The 27,854-nt window shown below is 37.5% G+C and overlaps 2 protein-coding genes across 6 annotated transcripts in view; one reads left to right on the top strand and one right to left on the bottom strand.

Annotated features, from left to right (window-relative positions):
• Positions 1-2,000: 2,000 nt before the first annotated feature.
• Positions 2,001-2,574, bottom strand: LOC126960686 (uncharacterized). The gene has a single exon (XM_050800327.1). The coding sequence runs from the start codon at positions 2,572-2,574 to the stop codon at positions 2,176-2,178; it is 399 nt and encodes a 132-aa protein (XP_050656284.1). The 3' UTR covers positions 2,001-2,175.
• Positions 2,575-2,641: 67 nt separating this feature from the next.
• YTHDF3 (YTH N6-methyladenosine RNA binding protein F3) overlaps positions 2,642-27,854 on the top strand; it is a 42,507-nt gene continuing 17,294 nt past the window's right edge. Inside the window, exons 1-5 of one of the 5 annotated variants that reach the window (XM_050802646.1) lie at positions 2,988-3,010; positions 3,492-3,516; positions 6,749-6,894; positions 9,426-9,511; positions 18,285-19,883. In XM_050802646.1, coding sequence (XP_050658603.1) covers positions 6,837-6,894; positions 9,426-9,511; positions 18,285-19,883 — 1,743 coding nt within the window. In that variant the 5' untranslated portion in view covers positions 2,988-3,010; positions 3,492-3,516; positions 6,749-6,836. Of the gene's footprint in view, positions 3,011-3,122; positions 3,207-3,491; positions 3,517-4,845; positions 6,895-9,425; positions 9,512-18,284; positions 19,884-27,854 lie in introns of those variants that run through there. The other 4 variants (XM_050802649.1, XM_050802648.1, XM_050802650.1 and 1 more) reach the window with 4 other exon arrangements.

The raw sequence follows: 27,854 nt of genomic DNA, 5'->3' as shown, positions 1-27,854 counted from the left end.
AGACTTTGGACTGTAGACTTTTGGGTTAATGCTGAAATGAGTTAAGACTTTGGGGTACTGTTGGGAAGGCATGATTGGTTTTGAAATGTGAGGAAATGAGATTTGGAGGGGCCAGGGCAGAATGATATAGTTTGGCTATGTCCTCACCCAAATCTCAACTTGAATTTATCTCCCAGAATTCCCACAGGGGGAGGTAATTGAAGCATGGGGGCCGGTATTTCCCGTGCTAGTATCATTATAGTGAATTAGTCTCATGAGATCTGATGGGTTTATCGGGGTTTCCTGCTTTTGCTTTTTCCTCATTTTCTCCTGCTGTCCCCCATGTAAGAAGTGCCTTTTGCCTCCTGCCATGATTCTGAGGCCTCCCCAGCCATGTGGAACTTTTAAGTCCAATTAAACCTCTTTTTCTTGTCAGTCTTGGGTATGTCTTTACCAGCAGCATGAAAACGGACTAATACACTCCTGGAGGCAGTGGAGATGGTTTTTAGGTAGTCCCCAGATGTACTTCAAAAGTCTGTTAATATTAAATTAAGTAGGTTTATATTTGAGGTTAGTTAGCACTACCAGCAAGTTCAGACCTCATTGCTAGGAAGAAAAGCCATAAAGGAAGAAGTTTGTTGAGCAGAAATGAAAGAGAATAGAAGCTCATAATATTATGTCATTAGCCAGTATTATATGGTAGTTATTAGAGTGGGAACTTGGGAGTCAAACTGCCTGAGTTCAAAACCTGGCTCTCATAGTGACTGGCTGTTATTCATGGCATGTTTCCTAACCTCACTGTGTCAGTTTTTGCAATGGCACTTCTGCAAGGATGCTGTGGGAATTAACATGACATATAATGTGTTCTCAATAAATGTAAGCAATTACTATTTCTGGGAATCTTTTAGCAAAGGAACAATTCACTACCTGCATATAGCCACAGTTTGTTGAAAGCTTACTTGTGTGTCAGGAACTGTACACAAAGGACCTAATTTTACTTACGAGGAAGCCAAGGCTTAGAAAGTTTCAGGCCAGGCAGAGTGGCTCACGCCTGTAATTCCAGCACTTTGGGAGGCCAAGGCGGGCGGATCACGAGGTCAGGAGATCGAGACCATCCTGGCTAACATGGTGAAACTCCATTTCTACTAAAAATACAAAAAAATTAGCTGGGGTGGTGGCCTGCGCCTGTAGTCCTGGCTGCTGGGGAGGCTGAGGCAGGAGAATAGCGTGAACCTGGGAGGCAGAGCTTGCAGTGAGCCGAGATCACGCCACTGTACTCCAGCCTGGGTGACATAGCAAGACTCCATCTCAAAAAACAAACAAAAAAAGTTTCAGTGCCTTTACCAAGGTTATAACACTAATTCTTGCTCCACTAGAATTCAAACTCGAATTGATTGGGTTCCAAAGCCATGATACTAAGGATCAAAGACAAGGCTTTCAAGATTTCATAAGCCTCCTCTTGTATATTCTCTCTCAAGTTCCTGGTTCACAGCATGTACCAGCAAAGTCATTAAAACTAAAACGGTGTTTGGGAGTGAAGGATGTGAGACATTGAGAGCAACAGCAGAAAGGGTTCGGGGAGTCTTGGGAAGTGCAAGGGTGCTCAGGTTGGGACCTGTGGCAATGAATGGGAGGGCCAGGGAAACTGACCAGAACTCAAAAATGCCTCTTGGTGATTCACAAGAAAAGTCGCCTCTCAAGTTTTTCTATTATTCAGTGCTTCTAAGATACTGTTGCACTGTAAACTACAAAATTAATCTTATGATTCTACAATTATACTTTCTAAATGATCACTTATTTGATGGTTTTGAAGTACAGAAAGTATTTGGTCATTTAAATTATTTCCTTCCACGGAGTCTGTATCACTGAAAGACAAGCAATGTTTGCCTTTATTGTAGATATTTCAATGAAAATGTCAACATGTTGCAAATTGGCATCCTTTGGGTTTGCCAATATGTGGAAAAAAACTTTTTCAATGGAAATTTCCCTCTTTTTAGGGTCGAAAAGACGCTCTGCAACTAAAGTATCCCAGGCAACTTTATTCATTCAAAAAAATCAGAGCGGAGTCAAAAGCACAAATCCATGAATTGGGCGGCGAAGTCTGACTCCAGAGATAACGGCTGAACCGGGTTTGGAGAGACTGAACCCGCGCCGGTGCTCCTCCCGTTTGCTTGGACATGTTTGAGTACCACAGCTCTAACCCGCCACTTCAGCTGCACTGGCGGGTTTGTGGGGACGCAGCAACTCCGTCCCGAGGGCAGCTGAGTCAGCACCCGTGCCCGCGGCTTTGGGCGGCCGCTGGAGGTTCCTGTTAGGCCCGGCCCGCTCACCGGGATGGGATCTTCCCTGCCTCCGTCCAGTCAGCCTCCAGGAGGGCGCCGCCGGCCGCCGTGACTTAAGCAAGGCACTACTATCTCCATCGGCCGCCGCCTCGGCCGTCTTCCTGCCCCGAGTGCGACAAAATCTGGCCAGCCTTCCAGCTGACGCCGCTCGGCCAGGGCCCTGCAGCATCGGGGCGGGATAGAAGGAATCCGCAGACCAGACGCTGAAAGTTGGCGCTCGCGGACGCCGCGACGCCCTCCCTCCACGACGCATGCGCCCACGGGCAGTCAGCGCGGGTCCCGTCTCCGGTGACGTGGCGGTGCGGAGGCGGAGCCAAGACCGGCGGCGGGAGGGTGGGGGAGGAAGAGCGAGGTGAGCGCGGACGTCAGAGTGGAGAGCGGAAGGTCAGGGAGGCTCGGAGCGGAAGTGAGACTAGGGAGTCTGTCCGCCATTGTGGACCCGAGAAGCGGAGAGCGAGAGGGGGAAGAGGAGCGTGCAAGCGGAAAAGACGGGCCTCTTCCTCCGACTCCCGAGCGCGAGGCCCTCATTTTGGGTTCTCAGCGAGTGGCGGCAGCGGCGGCGGCTGGAACAATCACTCGGCCAAGGGCGACAGCCAACTGCTGTGAGTGCACGGGGAGAGGCCCAGGCAGCGGCGGCGGCGGCGGCTCTCGGGTTGCGGTGAAGAATGTCAGCCACTAGCGTGGATCAGGTGAGGGAGCAGAGGCCCCAGGCTCGGCGAAGGCCCGAGTCCCGGAGCTCCACCCTCGCGCGGGGCTTCGGCTCCTCCCCGTCGCCGCCGCTGCCGGCCCCATAACGGTGCCCCGGGCGCAAGTTGCTGCGGTGTAGCTGCCTGGGCCGGGGCGTACGTCTTGGCCCCGTAGCCTGCGGGCGGGCGCGGTGCCGCGGTGGGTGGGGGCAAGGACCGGTCTTAGGGGCCTTAGGACATATCCTGAGGGCGGCAGACATGGGGCTGAGACCGGGCGAGCTCTGCGAGAAGGATTCCGAGTGGCGGGTGGGAGGTTTAAAGGCCGGGGGTGGTTGGGAAATTGGTGGCTGTGGAGGATATGGTGGGTTTTTACTCCTACGCGGATAGTCTAAAATAACTTGTCTTTGATAATGCCTTTGATTAACACACTTTCTCTCTTCTTCCTTTTTCTCCTCTTTACCGCATCTTTCGTCTTGCTACACAGAGACCTAAAGGGCAAGGAAATAAAGGTGAGTTTGGATTTTTTTTTCTTACTGCTCAATGTTGCCTTGATGTTACTTTTAAACTCTGTGAGGATTTTTTGTTTAATTTTGCTCCCTCTTGGGAAAAAATGTAGGATTAGAGAAAATATTCATCATGGCTAAGGTAGCCAAGTTCTATCCAGAACTTCGGTAGTTCGTTGCTTTGAAGCCACTTTATAGAAACCAAAGTAGTACGAGAAACAGTTTCCTTGTCAGTTAAGCAGGAATTGGTGTGAACCTAGTGGTATTTCTTTGGTTTTCCAGTTTATCTGTGTTATGTAACTTCTGCCACAAAAAATTTCTACATATGTATGTAGACACGTATATTCTTAAAGTGGACATTTTGTTTGACATGTCTGGATTACACTGGAAAATGGAACTCTACATAGTATTCCATCACATTAATGAAAATTGTACTGTTAATCACAGATTCTATTGAAGTCAGTTGCAAGGAGGCAACAATACGAGAGAGATTAGAATTAAGTAGGCATGCCATCTTGCACTGTTGTCCTGATTGCAAGGTGTGAATCAATCTGGTATTCTATAAAGGGCTGAGAATAAAATAATTTGTGACTTTCTTTCAGGATTTTATAATTTCCTCTTTAGTAAAAGTAGCATTGAAAGAAAAGTGTTTTTTTTTTAAAGTGTGTTTTGTATTAATATGGAACAGTGCAGTCAGCTGACTACATTAGTCATGTGACATTTAGTTAAGTATAGAACAATAACTGCTTTCTTGGGATAGTGCCAATTAAATAACATCAAAGCAAATTATATGTAACATTTTGTAGTGCTTGAAATTACGCTAAAATTTGCTTTTTGTTGATTTCAGTAACACAGTGTAGGAAATTAAGATCTATAGTAGCCTTTTAGATATAGATTGTCTTTGGTGCCTTTTAAATTCTTGTTAGGGTATTTATTTGCTATTGCAAATTTGGTGAATTTAAAATAATAGGTTTTGGAAATGTAGATTAGTTAATTTCCTTTGAAATGTGGAATTTGTACATGCCAATTACATGGCACCATATTAGGTAACATTTATTGGTTTGTTTTTATTAAAGATGTTTTCTTGCAGTATATAAATATTTAGACATTTTAATTTTTAAAATTTCATTTCTAGAATTTTTTGTTATTGTAAGCATAAACCTGAAATAAAATTGGATATTGATTTATTTTAAATGAGTTTTTAAAAATTTGTGAATTTTAAAAAGAATGATCCTTTAATTTCTTTTTTTGCTAGTCTACCCATTAGGAATTATATAGACTTGGAGATTGTGAAATTGTTGTCATTATTGCCTAGCATAAATTATTTTATCCTAGATCTGTGGGGAGGTGGCACTTTGCAAGGCTATTTGAAATGCTAAGTGTTTTGTGTTACCTGCTTTAAGGTAAGTACACAAGTTCTATGAGGTACTTGTTTGTTAAAAGAGTCTCTACAGCATTGTAAGTCAGTAAAATAAATTTGATTTATGAGTGGTCATTTCACTTAGGTAGGCACTGGTGGCATCTTTGATATTAGACATGAGTTATCTATAAACTGCATAATATATTCACTGTTCGCAAATAAGTATTTTTTGGTTATTTCAAAAATTTTTATCCGTCAGTATCACTTCTGTTAGGTGTATTCAGACACATACACAAAGTGTTTATTTTGATAGTTTTTTATTCTTAAGAAATTTTCTTTCTTTCCCCCTTGTTGTTCAGTTTATTAATTTCATATAAGGTTAGAATAATGGATTGGGATTCCTTGGAGTCCTGAGTTCTAATACTGCCTTTGGCTACTGACTTGCCAAGTGAGCTTGAAAACATTCTACTTGTTTGTCAGAATCTCCCCTCTATAAAATAAAAATAATAACTCTAGTCATAATTCCTGTGGTATGTTGTGAGGATTCTTATAATTACAATAGTTCGCTGCTCTAGTAGCAATTACATTTGCTGGATTTCTTTTCACTTTCCTCACTTAATCTATTTTTAAGATGTGGGAAGACTCCTTTGCATGGAGCCTTGGCAGGAGGGGAAAAATGTTACTGGCCTGAAAGTATTGCTAATCATTTAAGTTCCTTAAAAATGGCAGATGCTACAAGTGCACAAATACACATATACGTTATTTGTATTTTTATGACTCTGCAGGGAGAATTACAAGGCAAAGGCAGCACCACCAGTGAACCTCATATTAGTAGCTATGTGTGTATTTGAGAAAAGCTGTTCTGCCTTAGCTTGTTTCCAGCTAGTAAAATTATTTTACAATTCTGTTTACTTTTATTAAGTTATTTTTCTTTAACTACAAGCTCAGTATTCTAAATATGTGTAATCTTGAATTCAGAACTTAGCAAGCTTATGAAAAATAATATGTCCTTGAAAAGCTGGTGTCAGTTAGAGTTTTGAACACATAATCCTTTTCAGTCAACTTACTCTAATTTCAGAGATTCTGTTTCTTTTCTGAATTGTCTTCAGTTGACAGCATTAGCCTAACACCTAGTTTTAGTGTCTTTGATTTTCTGTATATCCTTAATTACTTAATTCATTACAGAAGCCAAAAGGAATTCTAAATAAGTGTCTTTGATATGGCAAAAATGTTTTTGTAGATAAGTAATAATTCAAGGTTTACTTGTTTTCTAAGTTTGAATTCTTTTTTAATTAATAGACTGTCCCTGTGTTAAATATCAGAACTCTTTATTATCCTTGGCAAGAGTAGTACCAAAGGATAGTAGAAATTTAAGGATAATTATTGCCTATTGGTTCATAATTTAACACTGACTTTGTATTTTTTTTAATATTAACAAGTAGAATTTTTGCTTATTGAAATAAAGGTGTGCAGTGCTTTTATTTGGGAGTACTATGGATGGAAGTGTCAGATGCCATACTTACAGTCTTAGGCCATACTGCCTCCTTTCTCCTCTTCCTAAGTTTATAAATAGCAAATTCATGGAACAGGATTTATCTTTTTCCTCCTCTCCACTCTCTTCCAACAGAGAGGCATATGCATTGTTTTATACAACTATAATTTAAAATAATTAGGTTAAATTTGGCTAAGGTTTAATTTTCAGGAAAGTAGTGGAAAATGTCTTGCATTTTGGCAATATTCAGTTGTATTCTCTCCTCATCCTCCCAAGAAATGATTTCAAAGCACTTTACTGTCATTATTTTAGGCTTCATTTTATCAATCCTCACAACGCCCTTGTAAGGAGATAGAGGGTATATGGTATTGTCGCTGTTTTTGTAGGTGGGGAAACATGATGCACAGATCTGTTGACTTTCCTAACTTGATGTAGTCAGGACCAGAGCAAAGAATCACCTGGCTCCTAAGGCCCATGTTCTATCTTGATTTGACTCTGTTTCATAGAGCAGAGGAAACAGGCGAAGAATCATGTAAGTCATCTGTTCTTTTTTCCCCTGAAGAACTTTTACAGACTATGGAACTAGCTTGGATTTCAATTCTATTTAATGGTTTTCAGACTCCAAGACATTAGTTTGTCGTTAAGTAATATTCAAAAACGAAAGTCTTTACGATCGTTTTCTTAAAGATACACTTCCAAAACTTAAGGGCTAGTTTAATGCAAATAGCTTCTCAGTATATGTGAAGTACTTTTAATTGAACTTTTTTTTTAAGTAGATTAACTTCTTGTACTATATTTTAAGACTTTGTAGACATTTATGCATCATTTAAAAATGACTGTAGACTGTATTTGTAATAGTATATGGGTTGTTCTCAGGCCTAGCCTTAGAAGAGAAAGAATGGAACAAAAGAAATAAGTAAAAATAGCAGTATAATATACAGATAAATTTTAAGTAAGTACTTTTTTTTTTTTTTTTTTTTTTTTAAAATAGAGACAGGATCTCGCTCTGTAGCCCAGGCTGGAGTGCAGTGACATAATCATAGCTCAGTGTAACCTGGAATGCCTGGGCTCAAGTGATCCTCCCTAGACTCCTGAGTAACTGGGACTATAGGCACATGCCACCACACCTGGCTAATTTCTAAACATTTTTCGTGAAGATGGGATCTTGCTAGGTTGCCCAGGCTGGTCTTGAGCTCCTGGCCTGGCAGTTTTTGTATTTGTATGAACTAGATTTTTGAGAACCTAGTGGATATGAGAGATAGTCATAATTTTTAAGTTGTTAGCTGTTGCAAATATTGACTAACATGTATGAATGTAATAGTGAAGAATATTTTTTCCAGAAGTAATAGACCAGGCATAACTACCTTTGATTTAGGAACAGTAAAGCCGGTGTCAGAGGAGAACAGGTATGTCAGAATCTCTTGGACTGAAATGAGTAACCCAGCCTTATAATGGCACTAGAAGTAACCTAAGGCACCCTCTTTATTTTGGTTTCTAGTGGCTATTACATATTTAAATTCCATGGAGCATATTTAGCTCAACTCTAGTTCTGATGCAGTCCTTATCAGACGTAGTTAAATTAACGTTAGTGGAGCCAGGATCAAGTTGACCTTCACGTTGCTCTTGTGGCCTCTGAGGGGCAATGTGGTGTAGTAAGAAGTCTACTTGGAATGCTTTACACAGTAGCATCATATCTTTGAGTGATCTTTGCTACTCATCGGATGGCAAAGATTTAAGGGATTTTGTGTATCTTTGCTCCCAAGCCACTGTTAACTCATAATATTACATTTTAGGTGCTCTATACTCATGGGAAAATTTAGGGATAATGAAAATGTTACGATATTACAGAGGAACACATAACTTAAACCCATCACCCTCCTAACTTCATAAAATTTGGTGATGTTGTACCTTTGAGCAATAAATCTTTAGATATTGAGTTCTTTTTGTTTCTAATTTGTAGACATCCATCGGAAACTTTATCAACTTTTTTCATCTTCACTAGTATAGAATAGTATATTTACATAGTGCCACCCCAGCAAGTATTAGCCTAGTAACACTTCCGTTTAAATGGTTCTAAAGTCATCTTAGTCCTATTTGGATCTTGTAATATTTAATGTGATAATATCTAAGATTATTGAACACTGTCATTTAATAATCAGATGAGATGAGGTAGGTACTATTCATAACCTTCTGAAACAGAGAAACAGTCAAAGGTTAGAGAGGTTAAATCCCTAACTGGAGAGCATCTCCTCAGTGGGGGACTTGAGATTCAAATTCAGGACCTTACTTCTGGAGTCTGCTCAAAAGCACTCTGAAACAGCCTCCAGAGAATAACAACTTCAGAGTGTTTATGGAGATGACCTTTGAACAAAATTATTTTCTGACTTGTTTTCTCATCTGTTGCAAGGATGATTATGGCTATCATTTGTGTCTTAATTTTGTTTGTCGTTTCATGTGAAAGTCTTCGTTTTAGGGGGCTTAGAATTAAAGCCCTCTTTCTTTAGACATTTCATAATTATAAGTCTATTCATTGTGATATTGTTTCAAGTTAATTTTAGCCTAAACTTTACTGGAGACATTTAAGATATTTACTGTAACATGAGATTAAAAAATAGTTATTTTTTTATTAGAGTAAATAATTTAGAGATTTAAACAAAGTTAGAGAACATTCAGAAATCTTTTTTATTGCCTACAACACTACTTGAAATAGTTATTTTAGATTCAAATATAGCATTAGGAAACTCTTTCCAACATTGTTATATAACAGTTTACTCACTACAGTGTTGAGATTGGGATATTTACTTAAAGTTTTTGGTAAGGGGAAGTATATATATGGCTTGATGTAGTCTTGGGCTTATATATCAAAAGACTTTTAAGTATTTGTGGCACATAAATATTTGTATCTAAAATAGTTTATCCTTAAGAGGGTTCTTAAAAGGAAAAATAACTCAGTATTATTTTTTCTGATTACTTTTTTGGCTTGAAAAATATTAAAAACATTAGATTGTGCTGTGAGTTTCGTAAAGATAGCTACAACACTTCTAATACAAACGTATTTTTTAGTTTCAGTACAAAACGGTTCGATTCATCAAAAAGATGCTGTAAATGATGATGATTTTGAGCCATACTTAAGTAGCCAGACAAATCAGGTAAGTCTTCTGACAGTTTCAGATTTTAGGAAATTAACCTTTTATTAATATTAATTGATTTTCCAAATAGATTATTTAATGAGATTAACCATAACATGGATTCATTCATCTTGTGTACCTATATAGTAAGTGAGTAGTGAGTAGCAGTTGCAGGTTTATGGCACAGGAGAGTTCTTCAGAAAGTATAGGCACCAGAAACTAGGTTATGAAATACAGAATAAAGATTTGAAGGTGACCATTATTTGTATATATTATGGTTAGGTTTTGTGTGTGTGTGTGTATTGAAGGAACTTAATTTTTTAATGTCACTGCTATGTCTTCATAGCTTAAGCTAATTAAAAGGCTTAATTAGCTAGAAATTTGTGTATTTGGAGGAGGGATTAGTTGCCTGAAATTGCCTGCAATTTTGAGTCAAGTGTAGTGTTTTCTTTTTTTAAAAACATTCCAATTTGAATTCATTGATAACTATTGAAAATTTTAACATGCCTTGTTAATGTTAGGGATAGAGTTAAGGAGTTTATAAACATACTTGCTTTATAAACAGTTGCTTGCGTATTGTAGACATGGACAGTTTTATCAAAGCAAGTAATTGGTAACTGGTGGCCTTGAGTATTTGTGTACAAGCAGAACTCCAATTTAAACATTGAAGAACAATGGTATCTGTATGCCATTTCTGCATCCATTTCTGTCTGTTATTAAAAATATGCCACTGATAGAAATAAATGAAGAAAATACATTTTCAGTATTCACCAGTTTTTTTTAGAGAGAACATTCTGGAATGAAACTTTTTGTTTTGCATTAAAAAAGCAAAAAATGCTCAAGAGCTTTGGGTCTTAAAATTAGTTATGTAGTTCTTTGGAATAATTTTATGATTAATTTCATTGGAAATTCAGTTTTTTTGTTTGTTTGTTTTTAATTTTTGAGACAATCTTGTTCTCTTGCCCAGGCTGGAGTGCAGGGGCCCAATGTTGGCTCACTCCAACGTCTGCCTCCCAGGCTCAAGTGATTCTTACTGCCTCAGCCTCCTGAGTAGCTGGGATTATGGGCACATGCCACCACGTCTGGCTAGTTTTTGTATTTTTTAGTAGAGATAGAGTTTCACCATGTTGACCAGGCTGGTCTTGAACTCCTTACCTGAAGTAATCTGCCCGCCTCAGCCTCCCAAAGTGCTGGGATTACAGGCGTGAGCCACCGTGCCCAGCCGAAAATTCAGATTTTAATTGGCACTGTTAAAGATGCCAGTTAGTTTATGTGCATAAATTTGAAGAGTAAATTGGAAAACTGAAGTTTGACTTGTCTGCTTGCATATATGGAGAAAATGAAAAATGTACTCTAAAATTTTAACCTAGATTTTTGAAACTGTGAAAGAACAAGGAACCAAAACTTACTACAGAATTGAACAATTTGTACAGTAGAGTTATAGGGAAAATTTGAACAAAAAATAGTTCCCAATTTGTGGGATGCAGGATTATTTTTAGGACCAAGGAGAGTGGTGGTTGTGTTCAACCTCATCTACCTCTTGGTTACTTCTTCCCCTTGACCACCCCTTCTGATCTACTGAGCAACATTCCTAGCATACATTGGAGGAGAAGAAATAAATGGGAAAGAAAAAAACTTTACGATCTCAGCAAAATTACTTTTCCACCTAAAGGTTATGAAAGTAGATCATTTGTTGTGAAATGTAGTGCAAGTTTTAAAAGAAGTGTGATTTTATTACATTCTGGCTCATAGAGTGATCTCAGTTAACACTTATGGCAATATGGCAGTATTTTCCAGCTTTGCTGAGAAATTTTGATATTAGGAGGTGTAGTAAATATTCCTTCAAAAAGATCTCCATGTTTAGATAGGTTTGAGAAATTTTGAGGGCTAAACAGTTGAACTGTTTTTTTTTTTTTGCTACTTGATTTCATAGTTTATAAATTATAATTGAAAATGAGGTTCTTAAGATGAAGATATAGTATAAAAAATCCTGACTTGTTCAAACTGTTTATTTTTTTTTTTTTGAAACGGAGTCTTGCTCTGTGGCCCAGGCTGGAGTTCAGTGCCATGATCTTGGCTCACTGCAACCTCTGTCACCCAGGTTCAAGAAATTTTCCTGCCCCAGTCTCCCACGTAGCTGGGATTACAGACACATGCTACCACACCTGGCTAATTTTTATATTTTTAGGAGAGGCGAGGTTTCAACGTGTTGGCCAGGCTGGTCTTGAACTACTGACCTCAAGTGATCTGCTTGCCTTGGCCCCCCAAAGTGCTGAGATGGATTACAGGCATGGAACACCCCACTCAGCCTTTCAAACTCTTTTTTAAGGAATTTTAGTGGACTGTAAAAGACAGTTTTGAAATTGCTACCTGAAGTAATCTTCTTGCATGTTTTACTTGGTAACAGATATTTTACAATTTTTTATTATTTGTCACAAGGACATAGAAGGGTTTCTGTTGGAGGAAAAATTTTTGTCAAGAGAGCTTCTGGTATTTCATAGAGGCACTTTAGTCTCTTCCTAGGGGAAAAACCAGTGGAGGGTGCCTGAATCCCACCAGTGTAGCAACCAGTGCTGTGGTTTGCATTTTATCTGTTCTGTATATTGGAATTGTGCGTAAGACTTTACTTGTAAAAAAAAAAAAAGAAAAAGTTTTAAAAAGTGTTTGGGAAACCATTACTTTTTAAAGGATATAAAGGCATTTACCTTAGTGAACCCAAATGAATTTTTTCAGCTACATCATTGCGGCTTACATTGGGACAAAACATTTGTAAAATATTTGTTTTAATGTTTTAAAAGATTTGTTTTAATTCATGACATTTGGAATCAACATTTGTATACTGTTTGAAGAGAAGTTGTAAAGTTTGATTCCAGTAAGGCCTGTTCTACCTATCCTTTGCAGTACTAAATATATTTTTAGCAGTCGTCTTTCTTTAATATTAAAAATAATTATCTCTAGCAAGATACATATTTACATTTTAAAGAGGAGTAATACTGTAGAATATTGAAAACTGGGTTTATTGAAAATTATCTGGAATCTTCAAGGTAAATTGTATGAGAATTTAGGTTACTCTCAATTACCTAGCTAGAAAATTAAATAAAATGTTTGGACCTTTTAAATAGTACTATCATAATACATGAGTGAAAACTGGATTTATTGGTGAAAGATCTCAAGAAGATAGTGGCAAATTTAAAGTTATACAACTATTTAATAAGGTCCTTATACACTGTACACAGTGTGTTTTTAAAATTAAATTCATTTATCTGATTTTAAAATTATAAATAAAAATAAGTATTTTGATGGGAAAGGTGTTTAACGTCTTTTGCTAATGATTTAAATTGTTTTGTATACTTTGATCTAGTTCATATCAAACCCAAGGGTACTTTAAAACAAGTTGTTGGCCTTTCTACTTCTGTGGCAGCGTGTTTCTTCTATTTTATAGTGTTCAGTTTCTGAAGGAATAAGTATTAAGTTTATAGTAATTTTGAAAGTAAATCACAGTCCTTCATTTCTTAAAATTAGTTCTTTATAGTTCTTCAGAATAATTTTATGACTGAATTGATTGGAAAATTTAGATTTTAATTGGCACTGTTAAATATGCCATGTAATTTGTGCATATAAATTTGAAGAATAATTTGGAAAACTCAAGTTGAGTTTGTCTGCTTGTGTGTTCGGGAAAGTAAGTTCTTAGCTATTTTTATCAGAGAAGTAATATAGAGAATTAAATTGTCGTTTTCTGCCGTTGTCATCACTGTCCTTAGTTAAGGTATTCATTAGTTCTGCCTATTGATGTGATTTTCTAACTAATAATTCTGTACTGCCACTCAGCAGTCTTAAAATCCAAGTCTGATTGTGTCACTGTAATGTCAAATAATTACTGTAGCTTCTCAACAGTGAATACATTTATTACATGAATGCCCTTAAAGTGGTGGTTCCACTTCCCTTTCTAGCTCATCTTCTGCCAACTTTCTCCATCTGATTGGCAAAATAGAACTTACCATTATTTTATGCAAGTATAAGTATTTTCTTAATGTTTCTTTCACGATCTCAATTTTTGTATGTATGTCTTATACAAACGTGTACACACACCTATGGCATTTCCTTCAGGAAGTCTTTTCTGATTTTCCAGTTATTTACTCCCTCTTCTTTGTACTTAAGTGTTTTGTTTTACTTTCTTTGTGCTTCAGTTAGAGTAATTATCACATTATAGAGTAAATAAGTCTTCCTCACCATACCTGTGAAGTGCTCCCGATTGGAGACCATGTTATTTTTTTGTCTCCAGTAACCAGCATGGTATCTGGCACATATAGCATTCATTATTTATTAAGTGAATGGATGGATTAGGTTATCTAATAGAATTAGAGAATGAAGAATTATGGTTGGTGAAATATTCAGGTTGAATATTATTATGACATTTTTCTTATGACATTTTTATGATTAGATATGCATAAATTATACTTTTAGAAAATTATAATAGGAGAAAGTACATAGCATAATACAAGCATTAAAATTAGAATGAACATCGCTTAACTTTTTGCTTTTTGTTGTTAAATCAGAAGTCACTTCAGGAGTTTGAAGCACTTCAATTTGTGTGTGTGTGTGTGTGTGTGTGTGTGTGTGTGTGTGTGTGTTTTTTTTTTGTTTTTTTTTTTTAAAGAGGGTCTTATTCTGTAGCCCACACTGGAGTACGGTAGTGTGATCATAGTTCACTGCAGCCTCGAACTCCTGGGCCCAGGCGATCCTCCCACCTCACCTCCCAAGTAGCTAAGTCTACAGGCATGCACCACCATGCCTGGCTAATTTTTTTTTTTTTTTTTAATGAGATAATCTCTTGTGCAGGCTGGTCTTGAACTCCTGGACTCAATTGATCCTCCTTTTCCAGGCTCCGGAGTAACTGGGATTACAAGCGCAAGCCACCGTGCCTGGCTTTAAGCTAATAGCTTTTATAAGAGTTGCTAAAAGTAAAAAACCCAAATAGGTGACAGAGACTGAACATGGCTTGATTTACTTGTTGGCTTCTTAGTTTCCTGACCCCTGAATAACACTATGGGTATAGACAAATTAAAAACTTTATGTGTAACTATTGTGTAGAATTCAGCATTTGTCATGGTGAAATAAGAATATTCAATATAAATTTTGAGTTTAATTTTCTGAATGCTTTCTTATAAAGAATTAACATAAAAACTTCCTACTTTGTGTGCTTTTCCACTCCCACATCCAGATGAAGACTGCTGAATCTGGATTGCATTGCCAACAATCAAAATTAAAACTTGGAAACCAGTTACCTTCATATTCAGCCCACCTTTACTATGCATCTCCATGTGGAATTTATCCACTTTCCTGTATTATTTGTCTTTTCCATTTAACTGTAGATTTTCTTTTAGCATGAGAATCTTATATCAACGTTTTTTGCAATGTATGCATTTGATTAGTGGTTGAAATAAATAGTTAAAATTATAAATAAAGGATATGTTTAACGGTTTAAAAAAAGGATGAAGACAATATACAGTTTTTTTTTTTTTTTTTTTTTTTTTTTTTGGGCTGGAGTCTTGCTCTGTCGCCCAGGCTAGAGAGTGCAGCGGCCGGATCTTGGCTCACTGCAAGCTCCGCCTCCCGGGTTTATGCCATTCTCCTGCCTCAGCCTCCTGAGTAGCTGGGACTACAGACACCCGCCACCTTGCCCGGCTAGTTTTTTTGTATTTTTTAGTAGAGACGGAGTTTCACCGTGTTAGCCAGGATGGTGTCGATCTCCTGACCTCGTGATCCTCCCATCTCGGCCTCCCAAAGTGCTGGGATTACAGGCCTGAGCCACTGCGCCTGGCCTTCTTTTCTTTTTTGAGACAGTCTCGTTTGTCGCCGAGGCTGGAGTGCAGTGTTGTGATCTCGGCTCACTACAATCTCTGCCTCATGAGTTCAAGCGATTCTCCTGCCTCACTCAGCCTCCCGAGTAGCTAGGATTACAGATGTGTGCCCCCATGCCCAGCTAATTTTTGTAATTTTGGTAGAGATGGGGTTTCACCATTTTGGCCAGGCTGGCCTGCCTTGGCCTCCCAAAGTGCTGGGATTACAGGTGTGAACCACTGCTTCCAGCCCAGTTTTATCTTTTAATCAGTTAATGTATATTCATTTATACTAGATGAACTTCTCATTTTTATTAAACTTTTGAGAGTTTTATATCACAATGACTTTTTGTCAGTGTGAAGCACTGAATACTTTTCATTTTTAGTAGATATTTTAGTGATCAAATTGTACACATTTGTGTGTGTCATCTTCATAGCTTCCAAAGTTTAGTCATTAATTTTGTTAAGATTTTTTTCTTCAAAAACTATTGTTGGTGTATTTGAACTTCCCTCAGGCTTTTCTTTATAGATATATTTAAATATAGCAGTCAATACTTCCAATATTGATTTCTGTAAGATGCTACTATTGCAGTTTTAAACATGCTGTTGATTCCTTTCATGTGAATATTGTGAGCATTCTTTGACTATATTTGCAGTTAGAGTTACTAAGTATCCATTATAGCTGAAGAATGTGTTCAGTTAGTAACACATGAATTTTCCAGTTTTAAGTATAGTCAGCCCTCCATATCTGCAGTGTCTACATTCACAGATTCAGTCAGTTGTGGATCAAAAATACAGTCGTCTCTAGGTATCTGTGGGAGATTGGTTCCGGAACACCTAACAGATACCAAAATTTGCATGTGCTTAAGAACCTTATATAAAATTGTGTAATAGTTGCGTGTAACCTATGCACATCCTTCTGGATACTTTAGATCATCTCTGGGTTATTTATAATACCTAATACAGTAAAAATGGTTATACTGTATTGTTTAGGTAATAATGACAGGAAAAAGTCTGTATGTGTTCAGTACAGATGCAACTATTCATTTCTTTTTCACAGCTGTTTTCAATCTGAATGGTTGAATCCACAGATGTAGAACCACTGATATGAAGGACTGATTGTGTTGGAAGAAGAAATAACAATACAACTGGCAATAGCCAGTAAATCTTCATCAGAATTATTAATTTAAATGTAACCTCTATTACATTATATTTGGTTCTTAAGTTATTTTAGTCATATCAGAGAATCATTTCAAAAAACAATATGTTAAGTTAGCTTTCCATAGACAGTAGACAGTTACAAGAGTATAACAAATACTTTGTATACCAAAGGTAATTTAATAGTAAAACAAGTAACTTAGTAATAAAACATCTCAGTTTTCAATGATAAGCCTTTTGAAAAATAATTTAAAATTAGTTCCAGGTAGGAACTGTGATGTTGTTGTCACACATTCATGAGTGGAAAAGCAGCCACGAAATAGTGACAAGAGTGTAACAGTAGAAGAAATGGATTAAGAACTTTACTCCAAAGAACTTTGACTGTCTATATAAATTAAATAACCTTCAAAATGGTATTGACCTTTGAAAAGTAATACCAGTTGTACTGACAATATTAGTGGATTTTTTTCACTTTGCGTAAATCTACAAATTGTGAAGCTCTGTGCAGTGCTTTAAAATCACACATAAATCACACTTTGGGTGGCTGAGACGGGCAGATTGCTTGAGCCCGGGAGTTCAAGACCAGCCTGGGCAACATGGTGAAATCCTCATCTCTACAAAAAATACAAAAAATTTGCTGGGCATGGTGGTGGACGTCTGTGGTCTCAACTATTCTGGGAGCTGAAATGGGAGGATTGCTTGAGCCTCGGGAAGTGGATGTTACAGTGAGCCAAGATAGCGCTGCTGCACTTCTGCCTGAGTGACAGAGTGAGACTCTGTTTCAAAAATAAAATAGAATAAAAGCTCACCTAAATCAAAGATCGAAAATCTAGTTTCAGAGCTTTTTTTTTTTTTTTGCCTAAGAAGCTTACTTCAAAAGAAATAAGTATTTAAAATACTTTATTTTTTATATTATCTAGTAACAAATTTGAGCTTTTTTTTTTCTCCTTTAGTGAAATTTGGTGCCTTGATTTTTGGCAGTTCACTAAATGATGAGTATAATGAAGGTTGATTGAATTGCAGTAATTCTGGAAAAAAATTTATATGAACTCACTATTTCTAAATTAAAAAAACAAAACTGTTCTGTAATAGGTTTATTGTGTAAAATTTGGGGAAACGGAGAGTATAAAGAAAAACATGTCTGTTATTCCACCAGTAAGAAACTATGATGAGGAATTTATTTCTTTTTGAAATGAACAAGGCAAAGCAAAACAAAAAGAAATTTGGATCCTGCTATAGACATAATCTTGAATCTTCTCAGACTATGAGCATTTCTCCATTTTCTCCGTAACGAAAGTACAAAATGTAATGACTGAACTGGATTCCATCATATAGATGAGCTGTAATTCTTCTATTATTTGGCAGAGTTGTCTAGTTTATTTAATCCTTGCATGTAAGTGATTGCATACATCAGTTGGTTAAAGTACAGCTGGCTGTAAATCGTAATTTTGTGTCCACAAAGTTTACATATTAGCCTTCTGTAGAAATTAAGATATTTTTAAATTGTGACTGAGGGCCTGGCTCTTCAAACAAAAATAATACTCATTATACCCCCACTCTCGTCCCTGAAAAAAGCCTTATAGGTTATTTTGTAATAAATATTTTAAGATGTGAATACTCATTAGCAAATTTTTCTGTTGATAAAATTGGATTTGAAATTTTAGTTTTGTTTGTCTAGAATAGGTACATCTTTTATTTTCATTTACTTAAAACTTCTTGATTTTAATCTTTCAGATTTCGTTTTTTGCCCTTTTAAGAGGACATTTCGCTACTGATTGTGATATTTTGTTTTGCAGAGTAATAGCTATCCACCAATGTCAGATCCGTACATGCCTAGTTACTATGCTCCATCCATTGGATTTCCATATTCTCTTGGGGAAGCAGCGTGGTCCACGGCTGGAGACCAGCCTATGCCATATCTGACAACCTATGGACAAATGAGTAATGGAGAACATCACTATATACCAGATGGTGTATTTAGTCAACCTGGGGCATTAGGAAATACCCCTCCATTTCTTGGTCAACATGGATTTAACTTTTTTCCTGGTAATGCTGATTTCTCTACATGGGGGACAAGTGGATCTCAGGGACAATCAACACAAAGTTCTGCTTATAGTAGCAGTTATGGCTATCCACCTAGTTCTCTTGGGAGAGCTATTACTGATGGACAGGCTGGATTTGGCAATGATACTTTGAGTAAGGTGCCTGGCATTAGCAGTATTGAGCAAGGCATGACTGGACTGAAAATTGGTGGTGATCTGACAGCTGCAGTGACAAAAACTGTAGGTACAGCTTTGAGCAGCAGTGGTATGACTAGCATTGCAACCAATAGTGTGCCCCCAGTTAGCAGTGCAGCACCTAAACCAACCTCCTGGGCTGCCATTGCCAGAAAACCTGCCAAACCTCAACCGAAACTTAAACCCAAGGGCAATGTGGGAATTGGGGGTTCTGCTGTACCACCACCTCCTATAAAACACAACATGAATATTGGAACTTGGGATGAAAAGGGGTCAGTGGTAAAGGCTCCACCAACCCAACCAGTTCTGCCTCCTCAAACTATAATCCAGCAGCCTCAGCCATTAATTCAACCACCACCATTGGTGCAAAGCCAACTGCCTCAACAGCAGCCTCAACCACCACAACCACAGCAGCAACAAGGACCTCAGCCACAGGCCCAGCCTCACCAAGTGCAGCCTCAACAGCAGCAGCTGCAGAATCGCTGGGTAGCTCCTCGGAACAGGGGAGCAGGCTTCAACCAGAACAATGGAGCGGGCAGTGAAAACTTTGGTTTAGGTGTTGTACCTGTCAGTGCTTCACCTTCTAGTGTAGAAGTGCATCCCGTGCTGGAAAAGCTAAAGGCCATAAACAACTATAATCCCAAAGACTTTGATTGGAATCTGAAGAATGGACGTGTGTTTATAATTAAAAGCTACTCTGAGGATGACATACATCGTTCCATTAAATACTCTATCTGGTGTAGTACTGAGCATGGTAATAAGCGTTTGGATGCAGCTTACCGTTCCCTGAATGGGAAAGGCCCACTCTATTTACTCTTCAGTGTGAATGGCAGTGGACATTTTTGTGGAGTGGCTGAAATGAAGTCTGTTGTGGACTATAATGCGTATGCTGGTGTCTGGTCTCAGGATAAGTGGAAGGGCAAATTTGAAGTTAAATGGATCTTTGTCAAAGATGTTCCCAATAACCAGTTACGGCATATTCGCTTAGAAAATAATGACAACAAACCGGTTACCAATTCAAGGGACACTCAAGAGGTACCCCTAGAAAAAGCTAAGCAAGTGCTTAAAATAATTGCTACTTTCAAGCATACCACCTCAATCTTTGATGACTTTGCACATTATGAAAAGCGTCAAGAAGAGGAGGAAGCCATGCGTAGGGTAAGAATATAGTAATTTTTTGTTTGGGGTCTTTGTATTGCTGGTGGGGTGCATGGATAGGTATTCTTGAATGCCTGTTAGTATTCTGAGTTTGAGAATTTTCTGTGAAGGAAACCAACTACTTAAGAAACAACTCTACAAACACCCTTGAAGGTATTGTGTGTGTCCTATATGAGTCGTTTCTTTCCTTTCCCAGGGTAACTCACGCTGAGTTAGCCTCTTGCACATTCTTCATACTCCCTAGATGATAAAGGCCATTGGGCCGCAGTGTTTATCATCAAAGCTGAATAAATTTTGGCATTTGTAACTAAACAGACTTTGTAAACTAACCAGGGGCTCTAATTACTAATAATATTAATCATACTAAGATAGGAGAAAATGTATTTAGAGTTTGAAACAAAGAATTTTTTTTTTTGAGATGTCATCTTGCCATGTTGCCCAGGCTGGAGTGCAGTGGCTATTCACAGGTGCGGTCATGGAATATAGCCTCAAATTCCCGGCCCCGAGCAACCGTCCTGCCTTAGACTCCCAAGTAGCTGGGACTACAGACCTGTGCCACTGAACCTGGCACTTAAAACACGTTTTAGTTATTTATTTATTTATATTTTATATATTACTTAATTTTTTTCAGATAGGGTCTCTCTTGTCCCAGCAGGAGTGTACTGGCGTGAACATGGCTCACTGCAGCCTTGATCTCCTGGGCTCCAGCGATCCTGCTACCTCAGCTTCCCGAGTAGCTGGGATTGCGGTCACATGCCACCATGCCAGGCTAATTTTTGTGTTTTTTTGTAGGTAGAGGGTTTCCCCCTGTTGCCCAGGCTGATGTCCTGAGCTCAAGGGATCTGTCCCCACCCCTCTGCCTCCCAAAATGTTGGGATTACAGTCCTGAGCCACTGCACCCGGCTGAAACAACTTTTAAATAAATGTTTTACTCTAATTTTGTGTTTATAAGAAATTGCATGTATATATATATTTTTGTTTTTTGTTTTGTTTTGTTTTTATTTTTTTTGAGATGGAATCTCTCTCTGTCACCCAGGCTGGAGTGCAATGGCGTGGTCTTGGCTCACTGCAACCTCCACCTCCTGGGTTCAAGCGATTCTCTTGCCTCAGCCTCCCAAGTAGCTGGGATTACAGGCGCCCGCCAGCACACGTGGCTAATTTATGTATTTTTGGTAAGACAGGTTTCACGATGTTGGCCAGGCTGGTCTTGAACTGCTGACCTCGTGATCCGTGCACCTCGGCCTTCCAAAGTGCTGGGATTACAGGCATGAGCCACCGTGCCTGGCAAAATATATTTTTAAAACATAAAACTCTTGAAGTATTTTTGTAATTTTTATACTTAAAGCACTTGTACAAAATACAGGCTTTGCAGAATTTGATTCCTAATTCTGTTATGTACCCTCTGTAAGATTGAGGGAGACATTCCTGAAATAAAACATGCTGTTTATCCTTATATTGGCCAGAATTTTTTTATTTTTATTTTTAAAAAATATCTTACTAAGCGGCCCATATGGGGATTAGCCCCCCAAATATTGGCCAGACTTTGATCACAGGGCCACAAGAGTAAGTTGAACTAGGGAATGTTTTCTCTTCCAAACTGTAACATAAAATTGGAGTTCTGTTTTTAGGTGGAAAGAGAAAATGGATGGGCTTTTCTATAGGGGATACATTTAAATTTCTTTTGAAACTTAGTAGGGGTTAAATTAGAAGCTCCTCTAGTAAATAATGCTTGTTACTATGGAAAGCATGTTCTTACAGAATGCCTGTTCCTATGTAGAAATTAAGATAAAGAGGTAACTTAATTTAACTCTATGTAAAATGTCAGTGATTTGTTTCTGTGGGTGAAGCTGAATATCTTGTCTTCATGGTTGTGTGCAGCAGAGGGAAGTGTTTCAACATTTCTCGGAGGGAAGATGTTGGAATAATGACCCCAGAGCAGTAGTTTCCAGACCTTAGGTCACATAAGTATTAATTGGAGTGTTTACTGAAATAGTAGATTCTTGAGACCTATCCCTTGGTATATTTGTTAAAGGAACTTGTAGTGTACTTTTTAAGTATAAACTACTCCAGGTGATTCTGGTGCTAGTTATTGATTGCTGTGTTGGATTGTTAGAAACTTTGCTTTGGAGTAATTAATACAGATGACTTTAAGGCTCTGCTGAACCTTTTAGATGGGTTGCTGAATATAATTGTGTTTTCTCCCACTTAAATGTGGGAAATGAGAGAAATGGGATCAAAAGTAGTTACTGAGTTTCAGTTTAGCAGTTAAGTGGTCATACTGTAACTGCCATTACAAATAGCGCATCAGGAGAAATGATTTGAGGTATGAAAGGTGGGAAGCAAGTTGAGACTTCATTTTTAGATTGTGCTGATTTTAAGGTACCTTTGAGAACTATAGGCAGCAAAATCTCTGATTAGGCAGTTAGATGTCGGAGTCACAGATACGGGGACCTTCTGTTCTTAAACAGTTGATAGTATGGAAGTGGGATGAGATTACCTAGGACAAAGGATACATGGCAAGGAAATAACTTTTCTTTCGCCCACCACTGAGGAGATAATCACCCTTCTGTCTTTTTTTTTTCCTACCCAACTTGAAAGTTTAATCCTAGTTTTGTTATAATGTATTTGGTATGTTAATTTTGTGTAGTTGTTTCAGGAAATTTTTAATGACAGGTATATGTTTGTAGCTATATTATGATGTATATTGTAGCTGTGTACACAACAGTGATTTAAACTTTAACTTTACCCTTATATTGTTTCATTATTTTGTTAAATAAAGTTTGTCTTAAAGCTGCCTCCTTACATATTTTAAGTCTAGCCTAAAGGTTTTTCTGTACATGGCGAACTATAACAAGTGGAGGTATAAACAGACCGTAGCCTACTCTTGTGCTAATCGCCAAATTTTGGCTGAATAAAATGTAGCCAACTGTTCAAATAAGGCAGATGCCAACCTGTAACCAGTCGAGCTGTTGATCTTACTTCCGTTTTCTGTACATCACTTTTCCTTTTTCTGTCTATAAATCTTCCACGACAGGGCTGCACTTGAGTGTCAGAGCCTACTCTGGCTGGCTTTGTGATTCGTGAATCACATTCATTGCTCAATTAATCTCCTTTCAATTTAATTCAGCAGAAGTTTTTCTTTCTGTCACATTGCTGCCACCGTTTTTAATGCCTAGCACACCTTTGACGGCTCTATTTTGAATCTTATTTAACTTATTATTTATTAGTAAGCCTTTAGATCCATAAAATGTCTTTGGTCAGAATATGTAAACAACCATTTAGCTAGGTATAGAATTCTTTCTAGTCAACAGCCTTTTCACTTAAGGTACTATGTATAGGCTTTGCTTTATAGTTAAATGGTTTTATATTATGGAAAATTCTGAGGCTAGCCTACATTTTTTGTTTGTAAATAGCTGTTTTTTTGGTGTGTGCACAAAATATTTTTCTTTATTTTTACATTGTGAATGTAAATGTGAAAACATGTACATGAATATTGTTTTCTGTAATCCTTTGTCTGCAGGCCACTTTTTTCTATTAATGTCAACAAATTTGTTGAATCTTTGTCCTTGAGTTCTGTTGGTTCTTTATTCTTTTTCTCTTCTTTTGGAGGATTTGAATTTTCCTGCTCACTTATTTTTCATGTGTATTTGATTTGTGCTGTTTCTGTGATTTGTGAGGTTTTGCATTCTTCACTGATAGTAATTGTTTGCTTCTATTGTCACATTCAGCTCCCCCTCTTAACTCTGTTTTCTTAATGGAATCCCTTGATCCTAGAATTCATCTTGATTTTATTGAGCACAAAGGACTGTTTAAAACTTACGTCTGCTTTCTGTCCTTACTGTTTTTTAGAAATTTTGTATCTTTTTCTTCTAAAAAAAATTAAATATACTAAAATTGTAAATTTCCTTGACCTGCCAGTTTAGAGTCAAGCCCTCTCTCCCTCTCATTACTGAACCACTGATTGGTTGTTGGTCCCTATAAGACATTTTCCATATTGTCATAATTGAAATTATGTACTATATGATCTTTTAAGACATTTATCTTTCACTCAGCATGGTATCTTTGCAATTCATCTATGTCGTTGTATAACTCAGTTCTTTTTTCCTTTTTATTACTAGGTAGTTTTCTATTACATAGATGGACCATTGTGTCTATTCCATTCATTCTTTGAAGGATATTTGGGGTGTTTTCCTTTTGGGGGTATTGTAAATAAGGCTCCTATAAGAATTTGTGTATACTTAAAATATGTGTATTTTATTCATAAAATTCATTCGTACAATGAAATTCATTTTTGGGAGGTGTACAGCTCTGTGAATTGTAACATATGTAGATTTGTGTAACCACATTATCAGTTAGGATACCGAACAGTTTCATCATCCCCCAAATCCTCCCTTGTATACTAGCCTTTTGTTTTTCCATCCTTTCCCAAGGCCTAAGCCCTGGCAGCCACTCATCTGGACTCATAATTTTGTTATCTCCTTTGTGGTTGGGGGGAGGCTTCAGGACTATCCTTTGGGCTTTTTGTGTTTAGTCATTGAACCAGTAAGAGGATCATTGAGTTCAGTTACTTGCCTCAAAATGGATACTTTTACCTTCCCCACCCCATTTCTTTCATTGCTGGGTGCTAGTTGCATATACCTTTCCCTTTACAAATGTGGAGATGGGAGAATCATGCTGTAAATTGATTTTACCAGTTAAGTGATTCACCAGTCTGTGGAGATTTAAAAGGGAAAGCCAGTATAATGGGTTGTGCTAGGTATTTGACTGTCCCTTAAGTTTGAAATCACTGTGTTAGGAACCAGTTTTCCTTGCTTGTTAGCTGGTTAGCATATAGGGTACCATGTGTTTTTGTCCAGTTTTCTTCCTGGTACTTTTAGCTTTGTGTAGGCAGAATTTGTATTTTCATTTGTAGATTTTCTCTTTGATATGCTTGTGCTTGCATTTGGACTTCCCAGCATAACTGCTTTCAAATACTTTTGTCATTTTAGTGCTGAAGGAAGGATGTACTGCTGTCTATTCTAAGTCCTTCTTCACTTCATTGAAAAGAACAAATCAGTGGTATTTTGCTAGGATTTTCTTTACTACTTATGCCTTTTTTTTTTTTTTAAATAAAAGTAGTTGTAAGCCATTATTAGTGTCTGGTTTTAATATGGTCTTATCTCTCATGTATTTAGCTGGAATTTCTCAAAGCTTCTGGTATGTGGATGTACCGTATCCCCAAGTGGGTATCTTGGAAGCCTTGGGTAAAGGTTGGGTTTCATAAACAAGACACAGGCAGCACTAATTGCAAAAGACTGCTAAATTTGATTAGATTAAAATCTGTCCATCTAAAGATGCTTTAAAGAAAGTTTAAGTGGCCTGGCTGCTCATCGTGGCTCATGTCTGTAATCCCAACACTTTGGGAGGCCCAGGTGTGCAGATTGCTTGAGGTCAGGAGTTTGATACCAGCCTGGCCAACATGGTGAAACTCTGTCTCTACTACAAATACAAAAATTAGCCAGGCACAGGCATGGTGGTACGTACCTGTAGTCCCAGCTACTTGTGAGGCTGAGGCAGGAGAATTGGTTGAACCGTGGAGGCAGAGATTGCAATGAGCCAAGATTGCACCAGTGCACTCCAGCCTGGGTGATAAACTAGACTCCATCCAAAAAAAAGAAAAAAGAAGAAGCTATGTTTTTTAAAAGACTAAAAGAAATTTGAACATAACTGACTAAAGATTTGTGTCAAGAGTATATAAGCTAGTGTAGTGGTGCATGCCTATATTCATAGCTACTCAAGAGGCTGAGGCAGGAGGATTGCTTCGGCCCAGGAGTTTGAGACCAGCCTAAGTAGCACATGAGAACCCATCTCTAAAATAAATGAATATATATTTTAAAGAATCTATATAGAAATTCTATGTATTAATTTAAGAAAAGATAACCCAATAGAAAAACAGTCAAAAATGTGAATAGGCATTTAATGAGAGAAAAAACATGTAGCTAATAAGAATATAAAGGCTTACTAAAAATGAGGGAATACGAATCAGGACTACAGTGAGAATATTTTATATCCATTCATTTGGCAAAATTAAGAAGTTTGACAATATCAAGTATTGGAAAGATTGTAGATAACAAGACCTCTTACACAGTTGCAAATGGGAATCTAAATTGATAAAGTCACTTCAAGAAGCAGTTTTGTATTTTCCTATAAAGTTGAACATACATCTACCTTATAATTCAGCAGTTATTTTCTGGGTTGCATACCTAATAGAAACTTTCATGTATAAGAATGTTAGGAGCAATCAATAGTTTTTTTTTTTTTTTTTTTTTTTTAAAGGCAGCAATTCAAATGTCCATCATTAGGAAAATGGCCAAATATATTGGTGCCAAGATAATAGAATAGTTAAACTGTAGTTACATGCAAAAGTATTGGTAATTATACTTTTGCTTCATCTTTTTGGTTGTAAATAAGCTTTTTGGGGGAGGCCGGGCATGGTGGCTCATGCCTGTAATCCCAGCATTTTGGGAGGCCGATGCGGGTGGATCACCTGAGGTCAGATGTTCGATAGCAGCCTGGCTAACATGGTGAAACCCCTTTTCTACTAAAAATACAAAAAGTTAGCCGGGCGTGGTGGCGCATGCCTGTAATCCCATCTGCTCGGGAGGCTGAGGCAGGAGAATTGCTTGAACCCAGTAGGCGGAGGTTGCAGTGAGGAGTTCGTGCCATTGCACTCCAGCTTGGTCAACAAGAGTGAAACTCCATGTCAAAAAACAATAAAAATAAAAAAAATAAATTTTGGGGGGAATAAGAATATGTGAAACATTCATACCTTTTATCCAGATTCACTTATTATTAACATGCTTCCCCATCTGCTTTATGGTTCTTTTTGAACCACTTGAGGTAACTTCCCCCCAAAAAACTATAGTGTTTTTTTCTATAGGAAAGAATAAGGGTATTATCTTGCATAACCGTAATATTCTCAGATGATCTATGAAATTCCTTATTGCTTTCTTCTAGTAGAGAATCCAATCTAGGATCAGGTAAAGGATCTAACTTGGTTACAACAATTTTGAATAATAAGTTTAGAAGGGTTATACTAACCTGCCTTCCCCAAGTTTGGGGAGATTTTAACTAAAATTTACATTGAGGTCTATAGTTACTGTATCTTTCTATCATTTCCTACCTATGTTCATGTTTTTCTTTAAATTCTTGACCTTGATTATGACAACAAATAAGGACTTTAAAAATCTAATTTCATCTCTTGTCATTGCTAGATATTTTTTATTGACTGATTATTTTGGCATCAGGAGTTCCTTGGCTTGCCTTGGCAACCAACAAGGCTCTTCCTCTGGAGGAGCCAACCTGTCATATCCTGTCTGCTTATATAAAACTTGGAATGTCAGGCCCTCTATTTCAGAGTGAAGGGTATTGGTGAAACATCAAATTACAGGAGAAATCTGTGCTAGTTAGTATTTGTATTACATTTGAAAACATAATTTTAATATATTTGAGTAAAATCAAGCTTAATGAGTTACCAATACCCCATTAAAAGTAGTAGTAATTCCAGCAGTGAAAGATTATTAAAAATACAAAACAAAATTGTAATTTGTATTGTTAGGAAGGATTCCTGTGTAAAAAGAACAGAAAACCAGAAAGTTTTATTGGAAATTAGAAACATAATTATCAGAATTTTAAAAATCTGAGTAACCAGATTAATAAAATGTCATGTTTTAGATCCAGTTGATGATCTGAAACTTCAGATTAGAGAAAAATTTCAAATGCGCAGCAATAGAGATGAAAATACAGAATGGGAAAGATGTGATGGAAAGAGAGGTTCTCCTGTATTTCTCTAAAAGAGTGTTAAAAGAATATAGGAAACAATAATCAAAAGGAGGAATGATTAAAGAAAACAGATAAATGTTTTCAAATGGAATGGGCTGTAATCCCAGCACTTTGGGGAGGCCAAAGCAGGAGTAACACATGAGCCCAGGA

This window comes from Macaca thibetana, chromosome 8, assembly GCF_024542745.1.
Source record: "Macaca thibetana thibetana isolate TM-01 chromosome 8, ASM2454274v1, whole genome shotgun sequence".
In the NCBI taxonomy this organism is placed as follows: domain Eukaryota; kingdom Metazoa; phylum Chordata; class Mammalia; order Primates; family Cercopithecidae; genus Macaca; species Macaca thibetana.
The sequence above is the reverse complement of the archived record's forward strand: the minus strand, read 5'-3'. Positions and strand labels throughout refer to the sequence as shown.

Bases quoted from the DNA above. Each gene is read 5' to 3' on its own strand.
- LOC126960686 (XM_050800327.1), bottom strand. From the start codon at position 2,574: ATGCGTCGTGGAGGGAGGGCGTCGCGGCGTCCGCGAGCGCCAACTTTC.